The 24,724-nt window shown below is 43.0% G+C and overlaps 1 protein-coding gene across 13 annotated transcripts in view; it reads right to left on the reverse strand.

The window, feature by feature from the left end:
* Positions 1-24,724, reverse strand: part of ptprsb (protein tyrosine phosphatase receptor type Sb) — a 63,800-nt gene that overhangs the window by 7,991 nt on the left and 31,085 nt on the right. For 3 of the 13 annotated variants that reach the window (XM_031855218.1, XM_031855214.1, XM_031855216.1), the window contains exons 6-23: positions 22,429-22,539; positions 21,692-21,703; positions 18,354-18,368; positions 16,488-16,757; positions 15,492-15,871; positions 13,476-13,677; positions 12,089-12,225; positions 11,708-11,852; positions 6,831-6,925; positions 5,943-6,196; positions 5,612-5,699; positions 5,213-5,431; positions 4,334-4,491; positions 3,443-3,457; positions 3,098-3,210; positions 1,358-1,455; positions 931-1,054; positions 295-470 (exon numbers count right to left, since the gene is read on the reverse strand). In XM_031855218.1, the coding sequence (XP_031711078.1) occupies positions 295-470; positions 931-1,054; positions 1,358-1,455; positions 3,098-3,210; positions 3,443-3,457; positions 4,334-4,491; positions 5,213-5,431; positions 5,612-5,699; positions 5,943-6,196; positions 6,831-6,925; positions 11,708-11,852; positions 12,089-12,225; positions 13,476-13,677; positions 15,492-15,871; positions 16,488-16,757; positions 18,354-18,368; positions 21,692-21,703; positions 22,429-22,539 (2,612 nt within the window). Of the gene's footprint in view, positions 1-294; positions 471-930; positions 1,055-1,357; positions 1,456-3,097; positions 3,211-3,442; positions 3,458-4,333; positions 4,492-5,212; positions 5,432-5,611; positions 5,700-5,942; positions 6,197-6,830; positions 6,926-7,619; positions 8,283-8,486; positions 8,605-8,845; positions 8,873-9,013; positions 9,208-9,336; positions 9,655-11,707; positions 11,853-12,088; positions 12,226-13,475; positions 13,678-15,491; positions 15,872-16,487; positions 16,758-18,353; positions 18,369-21,691; positions 21,704-22,428; positions 22,540-24,724 lie in introns of all 13 variants that reach the window. The other 10 variants (XM_031855219.1, XM_031855215.1, XM_031855221.1 and 7 more) reach the window with 7 other exon arrangements.

Consider the following 24,724-nt stretch of genomic DNA (forward strand, 5'->3'; position numbering starts at 1 on the left):
GCATTATAAAAATGATGAAAGAAATGGTAAACCCATATTGGATCAATCTTTTATGTGTAGGGCAACACCAGGCTTGACTTAAACATTGCTTTCCTAAGTTTGTAAAACAAAATATAACAAATAAAAGCATAGATATGAATGTACTGAATTGGTATTTATTAAATTAATGGTATCCCATTACCAGATCAGCCTATCGTCACCGATATCCGATCCATATATTTGAGTCGGCATCGGACAGATATCTGATATTATTATTGGTATCGGTGCATCTCTAATTGTGACTGGCTTATCTACCCGTGACTTCTCCTCAAGGCGCGTCATCATGACCACAGAGGCGGCCCGCTGCTCCCACACCATCCTCCAAAAGTCCCCGAACGTCTCTGCCAGGGGCCCCTGCGTAGCGATGTAGGCATTCTGCTTCCTGTAGCCATCAATGTAGTTGGCGTTGATGTAGTCGCTCCCCAGGACACCTGCAAACAAGACACTTGTGAGGCTCTTGCTAAACTGCAATCTGCATAAGCGACACAATAAATTAACCTTGCATGTATGACATCAAACAGCCTGACGAATTGTTCGTATCTGGCAGCCGCCGGCTTCCAGCAGACGACTGCTGGATGACTAGTGGACGACAACAAACAAACAAGACTCTGTCGGTGTAAATTCATGAGCTGCAGATCAAATCTATTCTCCCCCTTCTTGTTCTGGAGGAGTGCTGGCTGCACTTGAATGCTCTCGCGCCGTTTGTCAGTCTCATGCCACTGCACACAGCCAGTCTTGAGCACTGTTTGCAATTTCAGATTTCATCCATCATGCAGTTCTCCTTCTCCTTCTCCACTCTCTCTTTGTGCCCCCCCCGATACGATCAGACTCTCCCATTATGATCTCGAAACATCTTCTTTAACTTGCCGTTCTCTTCCGGTTCATCCTCACCTTCTATGGGAGCCAGGACGACTCTCGTGTGGTCGTAGGCTATGACGTTAGCATAGCGGTTTTTGGGCTTGTTGACCTCCAGGTTTGAATGCTCCCAGGTGAACTGCTGACTGGGGTCGATTGACTGGGAAGGAAAAGCAAACACGCACACACACACACACACACACACACACACACACACACACACACACACATTAACAGTGCATGGTGGCATATTTAGTGGTGCATTTGAGGATAATGGAAAGAGAGTGCTCTGTAATGTCGACGAGCTACCACAACAAATTGCAGTGCTGAATAAATCATGGAAATATAATCTGCGCACAGAGATACAAATGTTAAGTAAGATTTGCCTCATGAAGCGACGTCTTAACAGTCTTAACATCTCTAAACAATAAGGATGCTCATATGGAATAATGAAGTATCTCACCTCGTACTCCTGAGAGAGTCGCAGGTTGTCGTTCGCTTTCAGCAGCTCGATGTGCTCAGCCAGCTCACTGATGGGGATGGGAGGATGGCTCATCATTCCTGCGTGACAACAAGGGTCAGAGGTGACGCAGACTTCAGCTGAGTAACCTAAATTACTGCAGGTCAGCATCACTCACATGCAAAGACGTGAAGATAGTTCTACAATCAGAGAACATCACATATCATTAAGGAACACGGCGAGGCAGAAAATCAATTTTGATCCATGTGCGAGGACAAAGTGAGGAGAGTCTCGTTTGCTTGTAAATTGTTTTTCTTTGATAAATTGCTTTCTCTGTGATCAGAGGAGCAGCGACTCAGAAAAAACAAACACAGACAGAACACTAATTAGGAGCACAGACACACACACACACACACACAAAGGAAGCAACCTATGCCTCGTACAGTCGTTCCTGTTCACAGCTGGAGCGATCTATTGCCCATTCAAAAGGCATGCAGCTACAATTAATCAAAGAAACATTGCTTTGTAGGCAATAAACACACTCTATTTTAGTCAGAATACATTCTCGACGTTTCTAGAATTGTAATGCATCTCGATGCGAGAGCCTTTAACTCATTCTGCTGGGACAGCTATCAAAAACAGGCTCATAACGGCTATTTTCTCCTTCAGCCCAGCACTGCAGCACCCACAGTAATCATGACAAAATGCTCCTGTCACAACCAAAATGACCTCAGTTGGCATCAACCGGTGTAGCTGGAAACAAATTTCATCTTTGAGGAGCATCTCAAAAGCACAAATCTCAGGAGAGAAGATGTGGGTGCGGTGGGAGCTTCAGGTTTGCAGCCATATGAGAGTAAAAAACTCATACGATAGAAGAGAAGCGCTCAAGTACTTTGTTCTGTGGGTTTATTTTGCCTCCCACGAACATGTAGAAAAACAAAACCCCAGACCTTCAACTATGGAATAACCAGTGGTATCGTTTGACTTTATATATTCTGGCAGATAAAGCACTAAACATCTCTCCGTGGTGACACATCTTGCCACCTTTTCAACAAGGACCCTGTGAGACCTCTGTAAACTGCAACCATGGAAATATAGTGAGAACAGTGATTCAATTCCTCCAGGCAGTGTGTTTTTTAGATGCGGCCAATTTAAGGGAAGAAGTGAAAGCAAAGCATCCTCGGCCTGGTGCCACAACCAAAGCAGCTGTGTTGTTAGAGCTCACTCTGTGGGGGGTGGGGAACGGCAAAATCCATGTACGTACTTCACAGTGGGGCTTTAGTTGGTTAAGCTGGCAAGGACAGAATTAATTCCTTTATAAATGATCAGTCAACCCACAACTCACCTTTTGATATGTCAATGTGACCATTGAACCCAACTCAGAAACAGCCAAGAGTCACAGAACAGCTTTCTGCCTTTTCTCATGTGCTATCTGCAGCCTGGCATGTGGATTGTGAGCGAGCGGAGATGATTACATTTTGTCACACCGTTTCGACTCAGCCGTGACTAAGCACTGACTGTCCTACCTGGGCAGAGGCCATTTTTATCTCAGAAAAACGACTGACAGCTGTCGGGTTGGTTGTGGTGCGGAGGCGCATTTTCACAATCTTGTCTGCATGATCTTACCAAAATTAAAATTAGTCGCATGAATATTTCATCGTCAAATAATGAGCAATCGGAAGTACACTCCAGTATCCAAATACAAAGTGTGTTTGGGTGCCTGTGTGGGTCCACGCTTCATACCGGGAGTCTGGAAGTTGATGCGTCTCATCTCCACAGGGTCGGTTGGGTGATGGGCCATCATCTCTGCGTTGCTCAAAAGGCTCTTGGTTCCGGGTTCAGAGTCCTTGCGCTTGCTGCTCAAACACCAGTGAGTCAAAAGAACAATTAGCACATGCAAACAACCAGGGAGAAAAAAGCAAACTCAGTAGTGACATGTCATTAGCATAGCTACTTAAATGGAGTAAATAGTGCATTAACAGATATGGTGTTTTACAGCTTTGTACAATGTTCTCTGGTCAGCATCTGGTATCATGTAATTGCTGTGGGTTAAAACGAACAAAGAGCTTGACATTGGTTTAATCTTACCTGTCAGGTTTGCTGCTTCCAGTGAAACAAGAGCAAGGGAAGGAATAATCAGAGGATGAAAAGGAAGGAAACGGACAGATTGTTAGAGAGGAAAATCAATATTTTGCATTAGTATTCAAAAGCTTGATGGCTTGCAGCAGATATCACAGGCGTATATAGCAGGGGCAGACTGTTTCATAGCTGTGGGGACGGGGGAACAAACTTTGTAATTGGAAGAAATTTGATGAATATCAGGCTGAAAGTTGAGCATTTGTGGGAGGATAGTGGAACATTAAACAATCCCGGTAAAACAGTATAAGTGGGAGCTGCTGGCAGAAAGTGAGCACAAGAGCATTCTAGACATAAACTTAATGCATCTTAAAAGAATGAGGCTGGAAAAATTCAATATTTTTCAAAACTAACTAATTAATCCCACAGTACTAACAAGTATTGTCTGTGTAGCCGAAGCCTGAAACAACTTATTCCTCTGTCAATAGAGCTGCATGGTTGTCCAAAAAATATAAAAAAAACACATCAATAAGCTACACAATTGGATACATTTTCCTTCATTGCCATGAACATGGACACTGCAGTTAACTGTGAGTGAATATGCCATACCGGTGCCAAAAATACTCAATAGAGCAACAAATGTGTATTAATCCGTTGCTGAAAATATTCCCAAATAAATACATTATTTCCTCCCATCTGTTTTAGTAAATTATTAAGCCTTTTTATAAACATGACATGGTTTGTGACCCATTTTAAAGATTTATATCATTAGTAGGATGAATAGTGGCTTGGGTTGACTCATAAACAACAACGTCCAAACATATTGCGAAATAGTCTGAAGAATTATTGGTCTTTTCATGACAAATATCCTTTAAGAGTCCTACTCAAAGCTGCCCCACTCACTTTTTGTAAAGGAGGATAGCAATGACGATGCAGATGATGAAGACCACAGCCAGGACGGGTCCAACCACCCATATCAGACCATCACCTGCGTCGAGGGGCTGGGGATCTGAATCCGGGGCAATCACAGGGTCCGTGTAGGGGCTGGCCACGTACATTTTCTGTCAACAAACACACAGGCACACAGTCAGGAAAACAAGACACTGGAAGTGTTCTTCTGTTTGTTTGTGTATTTTAGAGATACCTGACTAAATCAGAGCAGAAATTATTTACAACAGTCCAAAAGAGTGAATTCCACGGCTATTTTACCAAGACTCAATAAAGTGTAACGTATGTCAACAAAATGCTGCAGCATTGGATTGCATTAGATTGAAAGGGTGTTTCTGTAATTGTGTATATTAGATTATATATGATCTGTCTTTGCATTTTAGAAAACACATGAAGAATGTACCTGAGCCTACTGACATTATATGTCCGGATAATTACAATAAACTGCCTTTTTATTAGTTCTAAAGGACTTTTTAAGAGCCTCCTCTAATCTAAGTGTCCCTAATAAAACCCATCTAAAAAGAAATTAATCTATCCCAATTCAAGTCATTTATTGACGTCTGATTCAATTCAAATGCGCATACGATCCAGTGCACTGCACAAAGCGTATATCACACACTGCCACAGTAGTACACTCACTCTTAATTAGCAGTGGTGATGGAAGTACGCAAAGGTTATTGCCTTTTGCTTACACCACTTTGACTGACGTACATTTTATTGTTTTAGCAGCCAGTCCATATTGATTACAATGTATAGTGACAGCCTGCAGCAGAGGAACGAGGGAGTGGTTATAAACACAGAAAGAAAAGAGAAGTGACACGGTGGCTTTTGTACCCCGGTTGTGGAGTTGAGCTCAGCCAGGATGAAGAAGACGTACTCCTGTCCCGCCTCTAGAGCTCGGTTCTCAAAGCCTCCGTAGTCCAGCTGGTCCCCCAGGGTGAAGAATGCCGGTAGGGTGGCAGGTGTGAAACGGGCGGTGATGTAAGCCCGCCGCAGGTCCACCTGCTTCTGCTGCCTAGAATCCTTCTGCTTTTGACTGATGTCTTTTAACAGCTGAGAGATGGAGAGAGGACAAAATGAGACGTTCCAATATCTATGACTAATGTTTAAACACCGATGTGGAATTATAAAGGGTAAGGTGTTCTTAGCAATTTGATTGTGCGTGTGTTTATAGGTCCTTTCCTCCTTCAAGGCACAAACATCAGTGGGTGCTGTCATTGTTGTGGTTCTCACCTCCTCAAGGTCCATTTCATCTGGGCTCTTGAGGTGTCTGATAACGCCGCGGGCTCTCCGTAGCGGAACCACAACAACATACACGTTCCTGTGGGAGCAGAGGAGGACAAACAACATAACACCGGTTGCACTGATACAACAGCAAACATGTAACCGTTTCCACCTTTCCTTGCCAACCTGTTGCACTACAGAGGAAGACTAACATCTTGTAAGTCAGGTAGTGTCATCATCATGCCACACACCTTTAGAGAACATCTGAGACGAGTACAAGTCTAAGAAAACCATGGCGAGGATTTCAGAAACTGTGACAACATCTAAAACTCCATCTTACTTGACAGGAGAGCGAGTCTCCAGCGACGGCAGGACTATGGTGACTGTGGTCTCAGTGTCACGGGTGTGATCAATCTCAGGGCGGCGGATGGTGATTGGCGGGGAGGTCTTGGCGGAGATGCGGTGGCGAAGGCCTCCCATGTTTCCCTCTGGAGCGGTGATCTTAAAGTCGTAGCTGGTGTCAGGCTGAAGGTTTGGGATGACTGCCTTTCTCAGACGAGCGTCCACCTCCATCTTCTGTCGGTTGTATTCCACCTAGAGGATGGGAGACGGGTAGTGAAGTTAGAACAATAGGTAAAAGGCAAATATGCTTATTTATACACTGCATGCTGATGATATCCTATTGTACTTTAACGCGCTGACACCATGCCCCCTTTAGAGGGCAGTCAGCCTAAATTAAAACTAATTTTTATCATCATGTGATCCTGGAAATTAATTATTTTCTTCTTTGAAGTTTTCCATGGTTAATTGCAATGTTGCACTGTCCCACTGCCCCACTTTACACCATATTTGAATGAGAGTTAGATGAGAAGCTTGATATCACTCATATGTCTGTGCGGTGCATATGAAGCTACCACCAGCAGCTGGCTAACTTAGCTCACTAAACAATACATTGTATCTTGTTTGTTTAATCCATCCACCCAAAAAAACGGGTCAATTATTGAGCTGGTTTTTTGATTTTGTTATTTATAGTAAAAGTTTTCATGAAATCCTACATAAAGCCCACATCCCACTTGGGAACAGTTGGAGTATATCCATGCATATTAAAACACAGAAACTTATAATAATGTCAGGTATTATAATCAAGCATCTGACAAATATTATTCAAAAAAATGACAGGCTAGGCATAAGTCACAACACATGTACATGCACCAGCCAGTGGACATACAGTAAAGCGATAGGGGTTGGTGCTCTCTGGAAACTCCCAGGTCAGGAGAACACTGGTCTTAGTGGCCAGATTGACTGAAAAATTCCTCGGCACATCTGGGAAACAAACAAACAGAAAAACAGAGTCACACATGGCGACTTATTTCATTCAAATCAGCGGCTCCTCTGCTGCCCTTCTGCAAACCGGTAAAAAACAAACGTCAGTCAGATTTCTTACTGGGGGAAGAACACATGATGGTTGAGAGGATGGGCAGGTGATGAGGAGAGTGGATGTCAAGAGTAATAAGTACAGATAACAGACAGACCGGCTGCAGGAATCTGACATGCCACATTCACAGAGTGTAAGGGTGTGTTTGTTAGACTCAGAATTCAGCATGTCAGCAAAGGCTTCGGAAAAGGTGGAAGTGGAGGTCTATCAGACAAAAAGAGCTTACCTGGAGATACGGCCCCAGACGCTGGTTTTCCCTTGAATTCAGACTGCACACTTACCTGCCGTATTAGATACTGTATATCCAAGTCCTGTATTGACTTTTACCTGAAGGTTTGTGATAAGCAGTGCTCTTGAAGCAAACATCCATTAACATTCAGCCTGCTTCCACTGGTGGTGAAGGGTAGGTGATGAAGGTATAAGTGAAAGAGTGGAGGAGATTGGGGGGGAGTAGTCGTGTTCCCCTAGACTCTGCAGTTGGCCCAGACTTCATATCGTTTAGTGGTTTAGAGTGATCCACAGTAAAGGGAGCGGAGATGTGAAGCTGAACCAGTGCTTAGAAGGTGCTGAGGCCAGCCCTACCTGTTTCAAAGGCCAGGGTTCGGCCCATCAGAGGTGGACTGAAGGGGCCTGGCCCTGCCTTGTTGTGGGCTCTTAGCTGCACCTCGTAGGCCGTGCTGTGATTGAGGCCCAGGATGGTGTAGCTGGACTCACTCGTTGGTAACGTGATCAGCCAAGGGGGAGCAGTGGGGGCTGGTACGGCTGACGGGCCGGGGTCGCTAGAGGGTTTGGGGCCCGCAGCCTCTTTGTAAGATATGGTGTACTCTGTGATGACACCGTTGCACTCCTCTGGGGTAGGGGGCAGCCAGGAGAACTGGAGGGAGCAGCAGGTGGCATTAACAAAGTCAGGAATTTTGGGGTATCCTGAGGGTGGGAAGATGGGAACTGTTATCTCCTGTTGCACTACGTCTCCGTAGCCCGCTCGGCTCTTCGCGGAGAGGACAAAGACGTAAGAGGAACCTTGGGAAAGGTTTCTGACAGTGAAGTTTTTCTCTTTATTTGTGAAATCCACTGTGGCTTCTAAAGAGGTATTCTTCAGGCCAAACTGTAGGCGGTAGCCCTGGATTACCACTGGGGCCCCTCGGCTATCAGAGCCTGACTCAGAGCACTCCACCGGAGGAGCCCACCGAACCACCACTGATGGACCAGATCCTGGACGCACCCAAAGTGAGGGGGGGCCGGGCACTGCAAACAACAGTGTAGGCAGCAGAAAATCAATCATAATATATATATATATATATATATACAAACATATATCATGTAAATCTTAAGAATTAGAATTGATTTGGCTGTTTATTTACTGCTGGCTGGTGCAGCTTACTGTAAGATCAATTCTTGAGTAAGTTACTAAATCCAGTGCACTGAACTGTATACTTGGCATATGCTTACCAATCCCCAGGGTCTGCACCAGTTTGGATTTGCTATGCGCTCCATCCCCTTTGGTGGTGTACGCTGCCACTGAGATGGAGTACAACGTCTCGGCTTTCAGACCTCCTAAAATCAGCTCCTGTGGGGGAAAACACATAACAGCACCATAAAAATGCTGCTAACTCATTCCTTTTAATGTGAGATGTTACACAGATCTCTTGCTTTCCTTTCTTTACAGTGATGCAACAGTGAGGAATAATCAAAAAGTTACATACAAGAGGCTAGGCAAATCTCAAGTGGTCAAACTCAATAAGGACTTCATAGCTGTCTCTGTGTAATGTATTGGATGCATTGTGCTGGGACGGCTAGTCTGCACTCACATATTGAGTTGAGTCACCCTCCTCCATCTTATCCCAGAGATGAGACACACCCCGAAGGCAGCCGAGACAGATGACACAAGGATTGAGTCAACGGACAAAAAGGAGAGAGAGGGAGGAAGTTTAATGCTAAAATAAATCTTTTGATCAAATATTTGGTTATGACATCACCTGAGACTCATCCAATAACAGGTCTTTGATCCGGGGAAGGTTTCGTGATTCACCGCTCTCTGCGCAGCTGAAACGCACTTGGTACCCACGAACCTGGCCTTGCCGTAACCGCGGCAACACCGACCGCCAAGTGACTCGAAGTGCCGAGGAGTTGAGCGGCTGGACATCCGACTGACGAGGGGCTGCACCGGGAACTAATCGCACACACACACACACACACAAACACAAATACAGAGTTAATTAAGCGACCAACAGTCTAGCCAGTAAATAATCAACTAAACAATCAATTCTGTTTAAGTCTGATTGATGGCTCTCACTCTTACCGTCCTCATCAGTTCTGCAAATCACAACAGGGCTGTTGGGTCCGGTCCCCTCTGCAGTGAAGGCTGCCACGGTGATGTTGTACCAGCTCCATTTCTCCAGCCCCTGTAACACTGTCTGCCCCTGCTGGGCCGGGATAGGAAGCCCCTTCACCTCCTGGCCCTGCCCTCCACCTTCAGCCCCAGAAACTCTCTGGTACCTCAGCTCATAACCTGCCAATTCGCCATTCTGACCCTCCATTGGAGGCGGCTCCCAATTTACTCTCAGCGAGGTGGAGCTGGCACGCTCGCACGACACACCCTCGGGGGCAGCTGAGGGCTCTGATTGGACATGGGGCGAGGAGGGCAATTGGCAAAAAGTTTAGGAGAGACCCATTGGGGTTGAAAACAGCAAGAAAGGGAGGGGGGGGGGGGGATATACGCAAAAGGATAGGAGATAAGGATAAAAAAGGAAACAATAAGAAACTAAACTGAAATGAAAGAGATAACGCCAGGACAAACATGAGCGAGACACTAAAGGAGAGCAACCACATTATATAAAAGCATAATGTTACCCTAATGAAATAAACCAGAGACGAGAGTATTGACCCCGAGTGGACAACTTAATTACACCCGAGGAGAATGTGCATCCGATACCCGATGATTATATCTTATCCTCTAGCCGTGTACTAATGGCATAAAAGGATCCAGATTTATGAATGAAAAACAGATACAAGTCTTTCTTTCTAAAGCAGGGATGCACAGCTCAGTACACAGGAGCACAGACAAATATACACATTTCACAACACCAGCGCCCATGGTGGCATAATCCTTGAGTCGGGCTAATAGAGTGGTCTGAAGCGTTCTACTGCTGAATAGGGGAAGGTCCTGGGCTTCACAAAAGGAGGAAAAAACAAACTATTACAGATCTCACACAGTGCTGGAAGGATTTAGGAGGCAGGTTAAAAATAAATAAAAAAAAAAGAACAAGGAGCCCGGGAGAGAAAGGCACTCAGATGGATGTTGAAAGTCAGGCTAGAATGAAGAATTGCAGACAACAAATTAATCAGAAGGATGGCTTTCATATTTACTGTAACAAACCAGCCAAGAATCACACACCTTCATCACCATAGATCCCTGAACTGTCGGTATCCCTCGCCCTATGAGATGTTCGTATAAAAGAGCGTGAACACAACCACACACCTGGGAACATGGCTGAGGCGTCTGAGCTTGTGTGTGAGTGAATAGCATGTGTGTGTATGTGTGGGAGTGTAATAGTCATAGCTGACAGGTTCAAGCATCTATCCACTCAGCCGTACAGCCACTGTTCTGTTGGCCTCGGGGGACAATCTAGATGTGCACCAAAGCTTGGCGATAACAAAGCGCACATAACCTCCCAGGGAAATGAATTCTGCTGCATGAAATAGTCTGCTTATCTGGCACCTTCCCCTTCCTGAACCCCCCCCCCCTCTTTCTTTTTGGAGGTAAAGAGTGAAAGGAAACCATCTAAAAGTGTTTAGCACATTTTGTACTTGGTTCTAGAAAAGGATCTGATTGTGAATACACAGTAAGAATCTTTGAGTCTGTTGAGAGATTATAAATACTTGACAAAAACTTACCGTTGAAGCGTTACAGTAGAGCGCCATTCACTGAAGGACTTGCTTTTTTCTCGACCACGACTACTTAATTGATTCTTTTCCTTGCACCATTTTCTCCATTATATCTGCATTTTCGTCTTGTGTGCAGATATGAGTTGACTCGATAACGTCAGAGCAAAGTAGTAGAACTTAATTGACTGTTGTCGGCAATCAGTGATTGCGCAGAAAATGAAATAGTGAAAAAGGAGACAAGGAAGAGAATCAAAGTTCAGCGTGGACAGAATACAGACTGGCACTTACCTGTCAACACAGCAGGCCAACCCCCATTCTTTAATGCTCCTCGCCACTGGCTGCTAGCCAATACGTGGCGAGCATTTTCCCCTTTTCAAAGACATTAGACACTGATAGAGTGGAAAAAGTGAAAGGAGGGTGAAGAAAAGGAAGAGTGAAACATTAATCGGTGCTCCGTCTCCATCTGTCATGATGTTGTGGTTGTGTAAGAAAGCGAGAGGCTGAGCGGAGGAAGAAAGGCACAGTCAAACATAGATGGATGGACGGGGGGTGGGGTTGGACAGATGGGTTGATAAATGAGATAGATGGAGAGATGTGAAAATGGTTCCCAGGTTTTACCGGTTTAGGAGCTGATGTACTTTGACCTGTGTGTGTGTGTGTGTGTTTAGAGAACACATTTTTGCATGAGATTTGGGTACAAGACTGAAACACAATACGATTTAAATTTGCGGCGTCTGTGAGTGCCTGCAGGTGCAGAATGTGAACCCAGTCGAACTGAGACGTACTGGCTTGTGACGTCCTCTGCACCAGTTCGTTGGTGAAAGCTCCGATGCCTTTGTTTGAGATGGCGGCCAGGGAGAAGGAGTACTCTGTGTTCGCTTTTAGACGCTCAACTGTGTAAGAATTCCTCGGGCCGAAGGTCAGCTTCTCCTGCGAGAGAGAAGAAAGAAGAGCAGAGGACAGGACGAGAGGTGAAGTGAGGGGAGTGAAAAATAAATCATTAAAGAGATGAGACTGCCACTAGCAGACACAGTGGCACTGGACACTGGGGTTAATCTTTTAAACGTCCTACTTTTATCTGTCCTCTCATCCCTCTGTCTTGTTAAGAAATCCACCCAGCAGACAGGTTCATAAGAAGAGAGTAACGGAAGAGTAAGAGGTCTTACCAAGCCGCCATACTTGACAGGTTTGTAGAGCAGCTCATAGTTGACAATGCCCTCCTTTGTGTAAGCAGGTTCCCAGGTCAGCTCAATGCTGGTGTCTGCCACCTTTCCGACTTTAAACTTTCCTGGCTGGCCTGGGACTGAAGGAGACAAGACCAAAATGTCAGTCAGTCTTTATATCGAAACATTCTTGTGCATTTTTTTTTTCTTAGTTAAAGGTCCTGAAAACCTCTTTACTTACACAGCATTTTACTGTGAAAGGATTCTACATTAACATTATATTATCTTACAAAGTTGGAATGATACTGGTTATTCACATATGTAAAATATTTAGCAATTATCTATTAAATCACTTCTTAAAACTCACTTTATACTACGTCAATTTTAGTTACGTTTCACCTTGTGATTTGTTTTCCTTTTTAATTCATTACATTTATTTTTTGAACATGTTTTATTATGCTCGTAGAATTATTCTTCAATACTATTTATATAACAATTGAAATGATCTTGCATCTTGTGGAAATGCCACATTCAAATCTGATGAAACAGGACTGTTTGGGAGCGTTTGTTTTTGAGTGTTAAATGATATTACATTATATATAAAATTTTATATAAATAAATTTTTCTAACTTTAGCTGTAATCACTGCTTGTTAAGTCATAATTATTTAATGTTACAGAGAAATTACCAAGCTGGAAATCAATCCATTCTAACCTGACATATTTTTTCAGGTGATATGAAGTCTTAGTGGAATTAAAAAATGATGTACTAACTCTCAATGTCGTAACATACTCCCATAAATCTCCAAAACACTTGTATTTTTGTGCAGTTTTTATAGTATCTCATTCCTTTTGTGTACTGGAAAACCGGGAGGCTTTCATGAGACATCTGATGGCATAGCAGGAGCTCAGGCTCTGCAGAAATTTAAACCAATAATACCATCAGAGTAATCATCTCTTTGTCCCTCCCATCACATAAAACCTGCGACTTCACAGCAGCTGTGACAGTGACATGAGCAGCACCGAGCTAATCCCTGTTTCCTTTTCAGAAGTCTCCGCAGTTCAATCCCAGCAGGTGGAATTTGTTCCTTCTGAAGAAGTCATATTTCCTGAGAGGTCAAGCTTATTTGCATATATAGCCTGTGGTGGATTGCCTCAAAAACTTTAGATAAGACACTGGAATAAGCTACTTAACTTTGTATACCTGCACACACACAAATAATGAGTCATTTGTGCTCTGTTGCATGTGCTCATCTGAACAACAACCATTACTTGTGCACATGAATAAATGAAGATCACTACTTAGCTGTTATCCATACACCAGCATGCACAAACTTCTACCGATTGTTATGTTTTGCATGCACACACACACACACACGCACACACACTGACCTCCAGGCATGACTTTAACATGGACGGGGTCTGAGAAGGGTCCGTCCCCTACAGAGGTGAAGGCTAGGACCTGGATGGTGTAGGTCTTCGAGGTCACCAGGCTCTGAATGGTGGTGATCACGCTGTCCTGGACGTTGTGGATCTGCCACTCATTCATGGGCCGGGATGGGTCCATGGTGTAGTACACACGGTAGCCTTTCACCTACAACAGAAGAGCACAGAGAAAAGAAGGCTGCTAGATGAAGAGCACGGTTTCTGGATTGGGACTGGATTGTAAGGTCACCAGTACTGGGCTGTACTAGGTGACCCCCCCCCCCCCCACACACACACCATGGTAATCCATAACCTTCCGTACACAACCACAATTTATTACAGCTAAGGTCATCATTTATGAATTATTTTCTACTTTAGTTGAGATGGTCCTGTGGATTTGTTGGTTCAGTGTTTACCGGAGGTCACTTTCACAAGGTGATGTCCTCACATCTGGAGCTGTTGTTCAGTTGACCCTGATAAACAAATCTCACTCGAACACCCGTTTTTAGACCAGCCCTCATATTGTAGAGCATACGATTTAATCACCTATCCTAACCCTCCAGGGGGATTTGTTTATGGGTAGTTCAGAGTATATGTAATCCTGCTGCTATGCCATCACCCTCCACCTCTACCACCTCTCCTGTTATTACTCTTTAATATCTATAATCCCCGTAATCTATTCTGTCTTGCATTTTTATGAACCTACTATCCAGTTAGGTAGGCTAGAAAAGGAAATAAGCCTCAAGAGGGACTGCTCTTAACTTAGAGCGGGCAGTCCAATTACATTTTCTTTCTTTGGAGAGTGGGGGAAGGTGGCAAGGGAGTTACAGGAGGGAAATCTCTGGCAAGACACAATCCCTGCAAAGGACATGAACCAGCACACTCAAACAGCTCCCAATGGTGACTTTTATTGAGGCCTGATCGTTTTAACCTCGTGTGGACCTTTGTGTAATTTTGAAACGTTGTCAGTCCGTAGTAAGTGATTCAGTTAGAATGTTACTTTTAATCAATCATTTGTTATATGTCCCCAAACAGCAATTGATGGCATAAAACATAAAACACAAGAAGGACATGAAGAGTTTAGTAGAAATGGATTAATGGTTTTTGTATATGCACTGAATATTACATGTTTCCTAACAGACTTAAAGGGAAACACCACCCGAATGAAGAATTCCAATATGTTATTTCCATGGCCTAGAACGTTCAATCAATATTTGTGAACATGAGCTACTCTCTCTCTCTCTCAAAGCCAGAAACCAGAGAATCAGTGTCGCCATCCATTGTACCCGGACAAAAAAAAAAAAAAAAAACCTGACAGGGAAAAGTGCAATGGACGCTCATTCAAGTCGATATTCCGAGTCGGAAACTCGGGCAGGATCCATCTAGTCCAAGTTCATTGACATCAACAAACCTGACATCACAGCATGGTGGCACACTCAGTGAGCCATGAGCAGCATTACCTCATCAGTTTCTACTTCACGCAGTGTTTGGGATGTGAAACATGCTGTTACAACATCGTGATTGACATTTCCATTTCCATTCATCAGTCTTTGCGAGCATGCAATAGGTTATAACAATACTCCTTTTAACAGGGTCACCACGGATTTTTAAGATGTCTTAAATTCGATTTTTTTTTAAATTTAAATTTACATTTCATGAAAAGTTAGTATTTTTAATTATCTTCGATAATGGCGCTGTGGTAATTGGTGTAGCTCCTCTATAGATGCCTGTGAAGCGCATAAACTTCCCATGATAACATTAGTTAACTGCCGGCGTGTTTTCCCAAGCAGATGCAGTGGGACGCATGAAGATTGGACGTTGGGAATACAGACTAAGAAACTCTGCTTTTGTTATACTGAACATTTGCAGCAGCCATTTCCCAATATATTTAGAACGTTTTGCTGTTTGGCAGGAAAATAATAAAAGTAAAAGTAAAACGTATGTTTTCTTCTATTGATAACAAATCAACAAATTCGGTCCCACCTGTCCATTGGGTTCCTCCGGCTCCTCCCAGCGGACCATCACCGTGTTCTGAGATATAATGTGGGCCTGGACGTTTCGGGGAGGGCTGGCCGGGGCCTGCTCCCCTGTGCGGGCATCCACGCGTGTAGAGGGAGGGCCCTGGCCGATGCTATTGAAGGCTGACACTCTGATTTCATACTCTGTGTTGGGGTACAGTCCCCCGATGCTGTAGCGGGTGGTGGTGATGCTGTCCACTGTCTCGTACTTGCTGTCCGGCCCTTTGGCTCTGTACTGGATGATGTAGTAGGAGACAGGGTCTGGGTTACCGGAGTCCCAGGTGATGGTCACACTGGTGGCGGTGGTCTCTGTTACAATGGGTGTGCCAGGAGGCTTTGGCAAAGCTGGGGATTGGAGAGAGGGAGAGGAAGAGAATCACATTACTTACTATGTACAATTTATTGTTTTTTTGTCCATTCAGTACATGTAGTACTAGTACATTCATTCATATTGTACATGTTGTACATCGTTGCATCTATTTGTACATATCACAGTGACATCTCTTCTATTCTGTATACTTTGTAAACATCTAGGTACATTTTGCACTGCACTGTTTACACTACTAAGATGCTAGACTGCACTATGTAGTACAAGTACTCACTGTGTGCAATGACAATAAAGTTGAATCTAATTGAATTACAATTTTGAGGATACACTATTTACATGACAGTACATTCATTTGGTAGCTGTTTCTGTTCAAGGACACTATATTCAATGGCCTAATGATAAACGCACAATAATGAGGCTGCCTTAATCATATTTAATAAGTATAATTCTTTGTTAAAGTATGGTACCAATGAGCTTGACAGCTGTCAAATGTAACATTATCATCCTAGAAATGCACATATTTTAATAAATGTAGAGGAAACACAATCAAACTGGATTCATCCTTCAATAAAGCAACAACTGAGGTACTCTTCCACACCGTTTACTCTATCTGGGAATTTGAGCATCTCTTACTCTTTACTAAGACCTGAGCGGTGGCCTCGATGATGCCCAGGCTGCTCATGGCCACACAGGTGTAGTTTGCGGACTCCCGGACACCGTTGAGCTCCAGCACGTTCCGTCCAATTGGCATATCATCCTCTGGGGTCAGGTCCTCGCTGCCCAGCATCCACTTGACGTAGGGCATGGGCGAACCCACGGCCACACAGGTGATGTTGATGCTCCCTCCTGGCATGATCTCATGGTTGGAAGGGAGGATGGAGAAACGAGGGGGCACACGGCGCACTGGGAAAGGAGGAGAGTCGGGGAAGAAAGCAAGGGGGGTGGGGGTTGAGGAGTAAGGTGGGGGTCGAGAAAAGTCAGGAAGGGATTGAGGAGGAGAAAGGGCGGAGAAAAAGAAGGAAGGGGGGAGGAGGAGTGAGGGAGAGAGAATCAGAGAGAAAGAAAGAGGAAGAGCGAGGCAGAGAGCAAGATTGAGATTGGGAGAGAAAGTGAGGTCAAGAGAGATAAAAAAGAAAGAAAAAGAGAGGAGAGGTAACAGGAAGGGGGGAGAATGAACTTCAGGGTTTTTACAGAAAATTACAAAGGGATATTTCAAGTTTAGTCCCAATTACTTTATGGTATTGATGATTCCAACAGATAGACACAAATCTTGTGTTGAGCTCAACCATTCAGTGAGCTACCTACTCAAAATAATATAGTGACAAACTCTTGAGTATCATTTGAACCAGGACATGACACCTATAGTCAGTTTCTCTTCTTAATTAAAAAAACAAATGTTTTTCTTATTGGCTATCATTCATTTAAGCAGATAAATAAGACTTTCTGATTCAGGTGTTTTGATTACAGTTGTATTATTATTACATTTCCCCCTCCAAGCAATGACTAATCATGTTAAACTTTACCAGAAACGTCAGTGAGAAACTTTACTTCATAGGGATTTCTGAGCCTTGAGGTGCTTTTGCATTCGCTGGGCTCTTTTTTAGAGCTAGTATGCATCATAGGGGCCGATCAATAGGCCCTGCCAGCTATTTGTGTCCCCACAAGAAGTACAAGTAAAGTCGCAAGTTATATCCAATACTGGATCTGTAGGCGCTTGGTTGACTATATATTAGGGAGAGATGCATCGAGAAACTGAACTCATAGGTCACTTGCATGCCTGGGCGACTCAAGAGGGATAAAATGGTGGAGAAACACAAAGAAGAGAACGAAGAACGGAAGAGAGGGAGACAGAGAGAAGCGAGACAAGAGCAGAAACACCGGAGAGATAGAGAGAGGGAGAGAGGAAGTTAAGAGAGACAGAGAGACAGAGAGAGAGAGAGAGAGACAGAGAGACAGAGAGGAACAGAGAGAAACAGAGAGAGAGAGAAAGGAACAGAGAGAGAGAGAGAGAGAGACAAACAGACAGACAGACAGAAAGAGAGAGAGAGAGAGAGAGAGAGACAGAGAGACAGAGAGGAACAGAGAGAAACAGAGAGAGAGAGAAAGGAACAGAGAGAGAGAGAGAGAGACAAACAGACAGACAGACAGAAAGAGAGAGAGAGAGAGAGAGAGACAGAAAGAAAAAGGCAGCTCTGCTTCTCTTCCAGACAATGACAGGCAATGTAGCAAAGGACAGCCACATTGTACAACAAGATACTGTACAATACATAGGATTCATAACTGATACAGTGTGTAGTCAAATGAATTGGAAATGCAGACAGGAGTGGATCGAGGGTTCTAATAGGGTGTTGTGGCAAATTACAGAGTGATCATTGGACACATTAAGTAAAGAACATCAAGACAGCATGAAAGAGGCAGAACGGGAAAGAACGAGTGCGAGCAAAAAGAGAGATATGTGAGGTAGTATGTGCATGTTTATAAGTTAACAAACTTATGTACATGTGTCTGTCGCTCCTACACATCAGGTTGCAGACAGAATGCAGAAGAAGAAGAGAAAAAAAGGGGAAGGGAGAGGAGGGGAAAAGAGAGGGAAGTGGGGATAAAGAGAGAATTAGAAGAGGGTTTTAGGGGAAGGAGGGAAAAGGGGGGAAGAAGAGAGGAGCGAGGAAGAAGAAAACACATGGATCTATTTAAAAACACGACTATATACCAGAGTCAGGCCCATTCAGAAAGTAGGTGCTTCCAAAGTAAGATAAAAGACTAGTAGAGATCAGATGTTGAAGGAACAGAAGAAGAAGAGGATACCCCAGGGTCACAACACAGGAAACAGAAAGAGACAGAGAGAGTAACGGACAAACATCTCTGCATGAGAGAATGAGAGGGAAGGCAGACAGAGAGCAGAAACATTGTCCTAAAACTAAACACTAGGAAGCTCATATGTATAATACAACGTGAACATGAGAAGCAGCAAATGTTCTAATAGTGTGCCAAAAGACTTAACATAAAAATATAATAAAATAAAAAAGTTACAGTAGCAAAACAATGAGGTTTTTTTTTAGATGACTTGGAAATCCAGCAGTAATTGTAATATATATAAAAATAAAATAAAGATAAATAAATAACTTTGGGTAAATTTTCCGCATAACCTCCACTCCTTAATGTGTAACATCATTACTTGGAATCTTCATGGGCCACATCCCCCCTACTCAAAGAATCTAGAGACAATTGGATAGAAGTTAACATTTTTGCATGATTTCAACAAATTTGAAAAAAAATAAAAGTTGCCGTGACGTCACTATCATTTCATAAATAAGGATAAAGTGCAATGCATTTGGAATACTTGGAAGATACCCAGAATTGGATACAGAAGTTGAAGACAAGAAAGAGACAAAGAGACAAAAACAGGTAGATCTGTTAGAAAACAGACATGATTATGCAGGCATCTCCTCATCTGAGCATGCTGGAGACAGACAGACTGCACCAATGACAGCGCCATGCACAAGACAAACACAGCAGTTGCAATGCAGCATCACGCAACACTATATCACTTTCATTCCTTCAGTTATTTTATACCTATCAATATGGCAAAATAAAACAACAACTAAAAAGACAATTTAGCTTATGGATTAGTTTGGTCATATGAGCAACAACAGGATGAAGGTGGAGACTCAAGATGTTCATTTAGTAATCTGAAACATGGACTCCGCAGTATTTCTAAAGGAATTTCTAGAGGAATCCACTGCAGACACATCGCTGAGTACTTTACAAAAAAGTGAGCTCATAACAAGGGCTAATCCTTCACATGCTCACAGACCCTCTAGCTTTAAGTTAATCAAGCCGGGCCACATGACTGCCCTCCATTTCTATACAGTTTGTGAGAGCCAGGAGCTTCCATCTTTATTAGCGGGGATATCATTAGTCCCGTCCTCTGCAGGGAGTCTGGAGGCTACAGGCTGGGGGGACCTTGGCACAGCCATAAGGATTACCGCGGCGTCTCAGCACTGCTTCATACCCGTTCAGCTCCGTCACTGAGCTGACATTTACGCTGCACCATCCAGTCAGTCTCAAGGACACTGCTTTTATTATCCACTGTAATAAGTGGGAATCATTAATATCCCCTCCATATCTAAAAATGTGAATGGATATGATTAATTTCAAATGTCAAACAATAGAGGCGTATCGGAGTGTTTGGGGGAAGATAGCAACAGCCGGAGATACAGCACAGGCTGTAATACAGTGGAGTTAAACACGTAAAGTTTAGTGTTACTATGAATCTAGAAGATGTGCAGTATTCAGAGCCTTTACTTAAGTAAATACCACACTGTAAAAATACTCAATTATAGGTAAAAGTCCTGCATGTCTTAAAAACTACATAAATATTTTAAAGAAATACTTGAATTGAAATTTTTGACTTTTGACAGAAGTGGCTAAAGTAAAATGCTGAGCACTCACTCAGTAATGTCAGTGAGATAGCAATATCTAGCTAATGTGTGCTAAAGCTAGCTGACATTAGCCGCCAAAAGCCACTGGTTACACCAGGACAAGGTAGCGCTGTAGCATTAAAGAGAGACTTTAATTGAGAAAAGGCTGATTTCATTGCTGACCTTAAAATTTGAAAGAGAACAATTTGTTATTTCATTGCTTTCGAAACGTTTTCGCTGTAAAGTATCTAAAGTAAAAGCACTCCAATGGCAAATAAAAGGACCCAGTGAGGCTATTGTTAATTATTATAATATTGTATAATAATTACTGATGCATTCGCGTAAAAGTATAATTTCACCGTTGTAATTGGAAAAGGTGGCGCTAATTTGAACTATCTAAATAACGTTGTGTAGACTAATCTATAACAATGCGTCATAATTTATAAGGTCATCCTATTATTTGTATGTAAAATGTAAATTAGTGAAGTAACCTGTAACTATAGCTGATAAATAAATATAATGGAGTAAAAAACACAATATTTCCAAGTATTCCAACAAGCATTATTCTCAAGTAAAGCACAAGTGTCTCAGATCTGTTCTTAAGTACAGTGCTTGAGTAAATCTATTTCGTCGTTTCCAAACCCAGGTGATGTGATGGTTCTCCATCTTGAGTTGATGGCATGAATCCGGCCAAATAACTGATGTTTCCTCCTACAAACCTGCACATCACATGAAGCATCAACACAGAAGGGCATCTTCAAGCGTGACTGCGAGTGCAAGATTTTCACCCAAATGCAACAACAGTGCAGCACCGGAGCAGATGTGAGGACATGAGAGCTGAGAATGCTACACAAATGAGGGTACAAAAGAAGAAGAACAAAAGAGAGACAGTAGCAAGACATGGCAGGACAGCACGTTCAATAATACAATCCGAGCATATCAATAGGCCTGAACACACACACACACACACACACACACTGAGCCATGCTCTTGTGTCAGTCCGTCAGTCAACAGACATGCAATGCTCCTTTCTCTTTCTCTCTCACTCCTTTCCATGCAAACATCGCCTCTTTTTAATCTTCCAATTCTTGGGTCTCCATGACAACAAGATCATACCATGCAGAAAACATTGATCGGGGAGTGAAGGCAATACCGAGGGTTTCTGCACACAAGGCCTCACAATGCAGTCAATGCACTCTGCTGCGTAGGCAGACCACTTCATCATCGTAGCAGCGTTAGAGAAATCAACTCTCTTCATTTCTGGAGACAATATCATTTAACTTCAAATCTACACTGGTGTCCTTTAAATGCTTTTTTTTTTTTTTTTTTTTTTTTCCTTTTTTGTTTCTCTCTGTTTCAATAAGTGAAGCTTTCTGAAACAAAGGAGTAACAAAAGAAAAGAAAGAGCACACCAACCTTCTCGAAGCTCTGAGGGATGAGAGGGGGTTGATGCAGAACACAATGACGTGAGGGGAGGTGGGGGGGGAGGAGAGAGAGAACGGGGAAACACAGAGAGAATAAAAACGGCCAGCGCAAAGCCACTCACTCCACTGCATCACACACACTCACCAACACGCACACATCGCATACACACTCCTACGATATCCCACTTAACAGAGACACTAGAACTTGTAAATCTCAACATTGGTCGTGGTCTTTCAGCCGTAAGCCGGTGATACATCAGCACAATTATGTGCAGAATTATGGCATTAATATAAACATCCTTAAGAATAAACTATACCCTGATCGTTTCCAATTCCATTCAAACTGCCAATCAAATCTGTGCATCTTTTGTGAAACATTTTCGCTCTTAATCTGCCTCTCGTACAGAAGCCGTTTTAGTTGACAGATCAGTGACGTTTCATGCAGTTAAACCAAGGTGTGTTCCCAACTTCATGTTCAATTTGATGCCACTGTGGGGGCTCGCACCGAGGTTTAAGGTAGACTTGTTAAGGGTGATTGTGAGAAATACCAAAACAACAGGGTCAACATGTATTGTAGACAATGGATGAGTTAGTAATACTTATTTAAAAGCACAGAAATAAAAGAAGACTCTATTTATACCAAGAGCGACTTAATCATAGGGATTTCTGTGTGTTTGTCTGTGCGTGTGTGTGTGCGTGTGCACGTGCGTTTCTGGGTTCAGGTCCTACCTCGCACATACAGGTTGGCGGGGGAGGAGTAGCGCACGCCTTGAGAGTTGGTGGCCACACACTCGTACTTTCCTTGGTCCGTTTCCTCGCTGTTCTCAATCTGTAGCGCTCCTGCAAGACAAAAAGTGACAGAGAGAGAGAGAGAGAGGGAGAGAGAGAGAAAGGAATAAAGATGTTCAGTCGAGTTTGTAGAAAATGTTTCCGCTGCTATCTTTCTTTGCTTCATCTCCCTTTCACCCTGGGATGTTTGTCTGTTATATTTGGACCCTAGGGCATCCTCACTTCTATTGCTTCAACATCCAATAAAGTCATCTTTGATGTTATATCTGTGAGGCAGCGTCTGAATGGGCCGTGCTCTCATAGACCAGCAGTTGCATTTTTTAGAGAACCATGTATTTTCTCTTTCCGTGCTCGGCAACACAGAAAAAAAACCCAACTGAAATTCCTTCCAAAAAGTTTGGAAGTCAAAAGCAAGTCTCAAAATGACATTTTAAAAACTTAGATGACACTTGAAGGACCTTTTGTTGTACACAAGCTCGTGATTCCTCTCCTACAGCAGGCTCACTGCTGCTATGAAGAAAGAAGTTTCTATCTTGGTAAGCTTCAACCCACGGCAACAAACCGACAACGCTCTTTATCTCCTCAACTTGTTTCTTTTACTCGCTCAATTCTTATCCTCCTATATTCTGATACCATCGTGGTAAACAGTGTCTCCCTAAACGTGCTATAATTACACACACTGTTCCTCAGGTATTCTTTTGTTTCACAGGGTGCTATTCTTACTTTTTTTTTTTGCTAACAGCCTTTTGAATTACCAGCAGTGATTTTTTTTGCTCTTTCAGCCTGCTCTGTCACATTCATCTCATCTGAAACTGACTTTGACATGGAGCCTAAGGAGGAAGCACAAAACCATGGATTACACTCTGCTGCAGGAGGAGATGAAAAAGACACAATTCAAAACGCACACGACACACACACACACACACGCACACACAAAGCTCAGTGTTTTGTATCAGATCGTCTGTGAGACTGATAGAAGGGAACTGGCTTGTGAGAGATGTATGGAGATATATAGAGAAACAGAAGATGCATGCTCTGACCTTTCACATACACACATAGATACACGGTGGTGAAAGAAGTTACAAATACTTACAAAAAGTCCTGCTTTCTAAAGAAAGTACTGATGTATTACAAGAAAAATGTACATTAAATGAGAATGAATAATCCTTTTCAGAATGTAAGATTATTTTACATACATTATATAAGTGCTTTATTATTAATAATTATTATTATACAGGATTTGTTGCATTTCTTAGTTTTGGTCAGGCAAAATAAGATAATAAATAATAACTAGTTGCAGCCCTTAAGGAAAGCAGAAGTCCCTCAAAATTAAATCGAATACTTAAGCTAATGTATTTACTAGTTCACTGCAGACACATGGCGTGTTAATATCCTGATGGCGAAAAAAGTTTTAATTATTAAATCTTAAAAACCCGTCCAGTTAAGCACTAAAAGGTTCCACAGGGAAAAACACTGTGTGTGTGTGTGTGTGTGTGTGTGTGTGTGTGTGTCTGTGTGTGTGTGTGTGTGTGTGCGTGCGGTTCACAGTCTACCACAGTTTACACAATAGCTGATCAGTATATGCAGAAGTCTAAACAACATGCTTTTGGATTCTCAGAGGAGGGAATGTTTGACTTGTTAAACACAACGAGGGCACGACTGTGTGCCTGAGTGTGTTTAGTGAGCTGAGGCCCTGCTAGCTGAAGCTGTCATCCATTTGCTTCTGTCTTCTGCAGCTACATGAAAGGAAAACAGCTCGTGCCCTCCTCTTACTCTCTATTTTTTCATCTCTCATTTCCCCGCGGTACGGGGCAGAGTTGGGAGATAAACAGGAATAAATTATCTGCTCTACAAGCCGAGCCTCCTCAATAGGTGGAGAAGGAGAAGCGAGGGAAAGACAGAGTGGAGGAGAGATGGAGCTGGACAGGTGGAGCTTTGCAAACAAGAACTCATCTGACAGCTGGAAGCAGATCGTATGGCTAACCATTAGCATGAATTTGAAAATGGCCGATTGAAATCTTCTTTTATGCAAAACATGTTGTTACCATACATGAAAAAACGACAGGCGTTGAGTATATATGCACGTTTAAAGGCCACCACATCTATACATAAACAAAGAGCGTAGACAGATAACTGGCAGTGGACAAACATAAAGACAGTCAGTGTGGAAAAGCGGGACAAAAAGCAGTAAAAAGGGAAACAGAAAGATAACAGAGAAGAAGAGAGAGCAGTTTGT

This window comes from Anarrhichthys ocellatus, unplaced genomic scaffold, assembly GCF_004355925.1.
Source record: "Anarrhichthys ocellatus isolate YVR2014 unplaced genomic scaffold, GSC_Weel_1.0 scaffold15, whole genome shotgun sequence".
Taxonomy (NCBI): domain Eukaryota; kingdom Metazoa; phylum Chordata; class Actinopteri; order Perciformes; family Anarhichadidae; genus Anarrhichthys; species Anarrhichthys ocellatus.